We start from the raw sequence: 6,000 nt of genomic DNA, 5'->3' as shown, positions 1-6,000 counted from the left end.
CCCCCCTCCTTCAAAATGTCATTTTACAAAACAGTAACCCTTTCCCTGCCCACCGGTGATGTTAGGCTATGTGTAATGCTATTCTGATGGGAAGTGTTTCGATACATATGCTATTACAATTCATAACTGTAGCCGAGATGAAAATGTATGTATGATTGTCAAGGGGCAATTAGCTGAGTGATTGATTGACCGATTGATTCCACTAATTGGTTAATTGATTGATTACTAGTCAATCTAGCGTGAGTGGGACATATCACTGGCCAGACTTCATGGGACTGTGGATAAAAAATAAAGGATCTAGCCAATAACAGCACATAACTGCAGTAATTGCAGTCAACTTACAGAGCAATTGAACATACTGTTTGAAAAGTGAAAGAGTGCAATGAAAGCCAGCCATACAGGGGTTAATGTGGACCAATTTTTATGTTTAAGCTACAAGTTTCCGATATCTCCTTCTTGTTATCCATCCACTTGTTTTTATCAGGAAGACTATTGGGCAGCTGATGAATCTCCCTGCAACTTGCCTGTTCTGTAATAGTAGTGATGTACCAGTAACACAGCTGGAGGCACTTTCTGTCCTAGATTCTGCAGGCAGACCAAAACAAAACTGTAATACTATGCATCATCATGGAATCTCTCTCTCTCTCTTTATCTTTCTTTTTCTTTCTTTCCCTCTCCATAATTATAAATCCATAATTTAGTGCTGTTTGAAAACATAAACCCAGCATTTAGTGTTATTTGCAGACTTTGATGTTCAGATATTGTACTGTGGACACATACACTGAGTGTACAAAACATTAGGAACATCTGCTCTTTCCATGACCTAGACTGACCAGGTGAATCCAGGGGAAAGATATGATCCCTAATTCATGTCACTTGTTAAATACACTTCAATCAGTGTATGTGAATGGGAGGAGACAGGTTAAAGGATTTTTAAGCCTGGATTCAATTGAGACATGTATTGTGTATGTGCCATTCAGAGGGTGAATGGGCAAGACAAAAGATTTAAGTGCCTTTGAAAGGGGAATGGTATAGTAGATGCCAAGCGTACCGATTTGAGTGTGGGAAGAACTGCAATGCTGCTGGGTTTTTAACGCTCAACAGTTTCCTGTGTGTATCAAGAACGATCCACCAGCCAAAGGACATCCAGCCAACTTGACACAACTGTGGGAAGCATTGGAGTCAACATGGGCTAGCATTCCTGTGGTACGCTTTTGACACCTTGTAGAGTCCATGCCCCGAGCAATTAAGGCAGTTCTGGCAAATGGGTGGTGGTTGTGGCGTGTTCCTAATGTTTTGTACACTCAGTGTACATTTACAGTGTAGCAAACAAGTCAACTCACGTTAAATAGTATGGATTGGAAAAGTTGTGCTACCTTATATTGAATGTGAAATGGTGTGTGCACTATTCTGAATCAAGTTAATGCTCTCCTAACTCCAGTGAAGTAACATTTTCTACAAGAATTGTGAGATGTGCCGCCCGAGTGGCGCAGCGGTCTAAGGCACTGCGTCACAGTGCTTGAGGCATCACTATACACTCGGGTTCAATCCCAGGCTGTGTCATAGCCGGCTGTGCCGGGAGACCCATGAGGCAGTACACAATTGGCACAGCGTTATTAGGGTAGGGTTTGGCTGTCTGGGTGTCCTTGTCCCATTGTGCTCTAGTGACTCCTTGTGGTGGGTGGGCCACCTAAGCTGACTTTGGTCACCAGTTGTATGGTGATTGGTGTGGCTGACTTCTGGGTTAAGTGAGCAGTGTGTCAAGAAGCGATGCGGCTTGGCATGGTTGTGTTTCAGAGGACGCATGGCTCTCTCCCAAGTCTGTATGGGACTGCACTGATGGGACAGGATTGCAACTACCAATTGGGGAGAAAAAGGGGTAAAAGTACAACCAAAAAAAGATCTGTATTTTTAACATCAAATATAATTTGATAGAGTCAATTTCCACTGCCAACTAGCCTTTAAAATGCTACATTTAATGGATTTATACATATTGGATGCTATCATTCTTGTGGTGTTGCCCAATATTCTCTGTTAATTAATTTACAGCGATCGAGTCTTGTAATCCTGCCTTCATAAATTCCAATTTGCATTAGTGTTCGTTCGCGCTGAATCCCATTTAATGAACCAGTTGAAGAACAGTGCACTAATATCCTGTGCTGATAACGTGGTGATGCTGGTGGTGATATGGCTGTGGCAGAGTAGAGGGGAAAGGGGGAGAAAAGACAACAGACAATAAGAAGTGATTTAGCTGGAGCGCTAAATCTCCTGGCATCCTTCCCTGTCAAGGTCTGATAGAGACACTGTTACATAATTCTCCTCTCTGAGTAAGACGGGGAAATATTGAATATTAATCACGATACCATTATAATGATTTACTTAGTGTGCATGTTTAACGAACCAGCGTCTCTGCTGCTTGTGTTGCTGCTGTATCAAGGCATTCCTTTGGGAGGCTTTTATCTGAACCAGTGTCTGCTCATCACTATCAGTGAGTGATCTCTGTGTGATTTTGCTGCACGTGCCCTCTGGGCTGGAGAACAACACACACAACACAAGATTACAACATAGAAATATCTAAATCAAATCTACAGTTAAAAAATAAAAGAGCTACAATAAAATAACAATAACGAGGCTATATACAGGGGGTACCGGTACCAAGTCAATGTGCAGGGGTACAGGTTATTCGAGGTAATTGAGGTAATATGTACATGTAGGTAAGGGTAAAGTGATAGGAGCTATGATTTCACCTTAAATACTTTCTACTGAACAAAGTATACTTGTAATTATGTGGCTGTTTATTATTGTCTGTGACTCAACATAAATCATACCCAAACTATTTTTTCATAATTAAAAAAAAAACTAGTTGACAGTAGGGTCTATGTAAATCTGATTTTCAATGACTGCCTAGGAACAGTGGGTTAACTGCCTTGTTCAGAGGCAGAATGATTTATTTTTTACCTTGTCAGCTTGGGGATTTGATCTGGCAACCTTTTGGTTACTAGGCCAACACTCTAACCACTAGGCTACCTGCCACCCCAGTTACATGGCACAGCACCAAACAGCGCCACCTAATGGAATCGTCACCTGCCCTCTGCTGTTATCCAGTTACACATTTTTTAAAAACAATATAATCAGAAAGAATTTTACAAAATAATTTTTTACAATGCATTTAATTTACATATCACAAATGGACAGTTCTGTACAGTGCAATAGGATGTGTGGACAGTTTGATAGCATACTGTCATCATTATCTAAGCATTTTAAAATATAACTTTTTTTCTGAAGATAATATGATACATTTCATAAACTTTATGGAATAAATAAGTGATTTACACATAATTGGTCCTCAATGTGTAATGCAAAACCAGTGTTAAATATTCCAACATTAATGTGCAGTGAACCCACAAATCTTCACATTTGCTTGTATTCTGAACAACACTACAACAGTGCTATCCAGTGTAATGACAGACCTTTAGAGTACTAGTCCTGCAGTAGTCCTCACATAATACATCTTTGTTCTGTATATAGAGCTCATTGTCCTCCTCTCCTCACATATACCATATTTTCTTCACAACTGCAACCATGTGCACTTGTTGCACCTCTGCCCAAGCGTTGTTTAGGGCTAGATCCCATGCCATGACGCTCATCAGAATCATTCCAACAAATACTCAGGCTTGGTTACAGATATGAACCAATCTGACTTGCCCTACAGGGGGCAGTGTCATTTTGTTTCTACCACAGCAGGTTTTGACTGTAGTTCATGACAGTTGCAGAACCGTATTAGATGCCCAAAAGGAGAGAGTCCATTTGAGCGGATGAGGCAATGGCCTCAGGCAGAGTCAGGACAGGGTCATCTGGGCATGATGTAACCATATGGCTGCTGCAGACACAGAGAGTCGTGATTGGGTAGAGGGTGGCTATAGTAGTGCTCCACTAGGGCCGACAGGGAGGAAAATGTAATCTCAAACTCCAGGAACACCCGGGAGTCCTAAACCATAAACACATTGAAATTCACATCAAACAAGACAGATATGGTACTGGAATCATTCATTTATTATTGATTGAGTCAGACAATCGACATGATAGACAGCCTTAACCAAGGTTTGAGTTTTAGTGAGGTCCGGTTGCTTAATTTCTATACAATTAAAAAACTTGCAAATGCTATTTGGAGAACAGCAAAAGCAAGCAAAAAGGACCCCATCCATTATCACCTTGGCTGCTGTAGGTTCATTCACCTCAGTCGATCTACAAACACATAGCCTATTAGCCACTGTAATGTTATTCCCCTGAAAGGGAGGAAATATGAGAAATGATTCACACTGACACGTGGCATCAGAGACATTTTTAGAACTGAACTGTTAGCATTTTAATGTTGGCCTATGGGGAAGATAGGCCATGTGGAGATGTTCATATTGAAACATGTCTTTTCAAGTTCCTAACTTGTTTGATCAAATTAGTACCGATTGTCTCAGGGGACCCCACATGGGTGCCCGACCCCAAGTTTGGGAACCAGTGTACTAACCTCTCTGCTCCTCTCTCTCCGTCTCCTCTGCTTCCTCCTGCATACATTGCAGACTGCCTCAGCCTCACCACTAAGCGCCACATCACTGTCTGTCTCAGTAGCCTACTCTCTATAAAGCAACGTTATTATGAGAACTTTGTAGGCTAGCGTATTTTTTGCTCCTGCTGAGGTAGGCTCTGTTTAACGTTAGCTTCTTATAATTCATCCTTCTAGCTGGCTAAGTAATACTAGCCAGAGCCTTCAACGTTACTGCAATAGAAGTGTGTGCCGGCAGTTAGCCACCTGATTGACTGACATCTATAAGCGACTATTTACCAGTTGTGCACTCATTCTCTGAGATTCATTTTCTGTTTGTTTGGGGGATGTTTGTAGACATGTCAGGAGTCGCGGGATGCTTTTAAAATGCGGATGGTTTTAACATGTTTTTTTTTCGGTATCTTGCAAACACGCTGTCTGCAGGGTCTTCAGTTGCCTACTTCAGGGTACTCTGATCTGGGGTAGTTAGTTTCTCGTCTCAGGCCATTTGAGAGAGTGGTGAATGTGCTGCTAAGAAGGTTTATCCGGGAGGCAAATCCAGGGGGATGCAGGCGAACATAACGAGCCTGGATCAACGTTCTGAGCTTTGATCAACGCTGGGGCAATATTTCGATGTTGACCCGTAATTGATTTTCTTTATTGTGTACAAAGTATATATTTTTATTATCTTCTTTTTTTTTTTTTTCAAATGATAAAAAATGACCGGACCTTTGTGTACTCGTGTGTAGTTACGGGCAAGGGTAGACAGAAAGTAAAGACAGTGGTTCTGACCTCCTCAAAGAGCCTGTAGTTTCTGGCCTTGCACAGATCCACATCCCACACCACCAGCACCTGATTCAATGAGAACAAATGTACATTATTTACTAAAGCAGTTTCTTTTTAATAGTCATTGTGTGATGTGTGGTGAATCCCTAGACCTTTATACATCACAGCATGCACATGTTGTACCTTGGATGTCTTTGATCCTGAGTTCCTGAAGCAGTAGAGACCATCCTGCGGTGAACTGGAGCTTTCCATAAATAACCTGCAATTAAAGCACAATAATAACGTATTTTAGTAAGACTGCATTCAGACGTGCTCTGCTCTTCTTCCAAGAGAAAACATAGACATGATTGTCAGAAAGAGATTCCCCGATCGAACATTAGTGGGCGTTAAAGACTGTTACACAAAAAGGAACAAGGAAGATTTAACAAATGTTCAATACAGAAATTGTTTATTGTCTTACTTTTCAACACTGCTTGTTTCTGTTATGTCCACAAACACAGAATCTGGTAATTGAACCTGAGGTCAGAAACATGTGTCAAAAACAACAACAACAGACATAAAGGAGGTTAGAATTGTGTCAGCAGGCCAAGACTAATCTGTAGTACACGGAACAAGATTGTGCGATGAGATTATGGAATTTGCAGTGAAACAAGGGCATGCACTCGCCACCGAGTTAA

At 41.3% G+C, this 6,000-nt stretch overlaps 1 protein-coding gene across 12 annotated transcripts in view; it reads right to left on the bottom strand.

The window, feature by feature from the left end:
• Window positions 1-3,160: 3,160 nt before the first annotated feature.
• Window positions 3,161-6,000, bottom strand: part of LOC112219571 (SH3 domain-binding protein 2) — a 30,211-nt gene continuing 27,371 nt past the window's right edge. For all 12 annotated transcript variants that reach the window (XM_042302164.1, XM_024380924.2, XM_024380920.2 and 9 more), the window contains exons 10-13: window positions 5,784-5,839; window positions 5,507-5,582; window positions 5,330-5,389; window positions 3,161-3,988 (exon numbers count right to left, since the gene is read on the bottom strand). In XM_042302164.1, coding sequence (XP_042158098.1) covers window positions 3,851-3,988; window positions 5,330-5,389; window positions 5,507-5,582; window positions 5,784-5,839 — 330 coding nt within the window. In that variant the 3' untranslated portion in view covers window positions 3,161-3,850. The remainder of the gene's footprint in view (window positions 3,989-5,329; window positions 5,390-5,506; window positions 5,583-5,783; window positions 5,840-6,000) is intronic.

The sequence above is a fragment of the Oncorhynchus tshawytscha genome, linkage group LG20 (assembly GCF_018296145.1).
Source record: "Oncorhynchus tshawytscha isolate Ot180627B linkage group LG20, Otsh_v2.0, whole genome shotgun sequence".
NCBI lineage: Eukaryota > Metazoa > Chordata > Actinopteri > Salmoniformes > Salmonidae > Oncorhynchus > Oncorhynchus tshawytscha.
The sequence above is the reverse complement of the archived record's forward strand: the minus strand, read 5'-3'. Positions and strand labels throughout refer to the sequence as shown.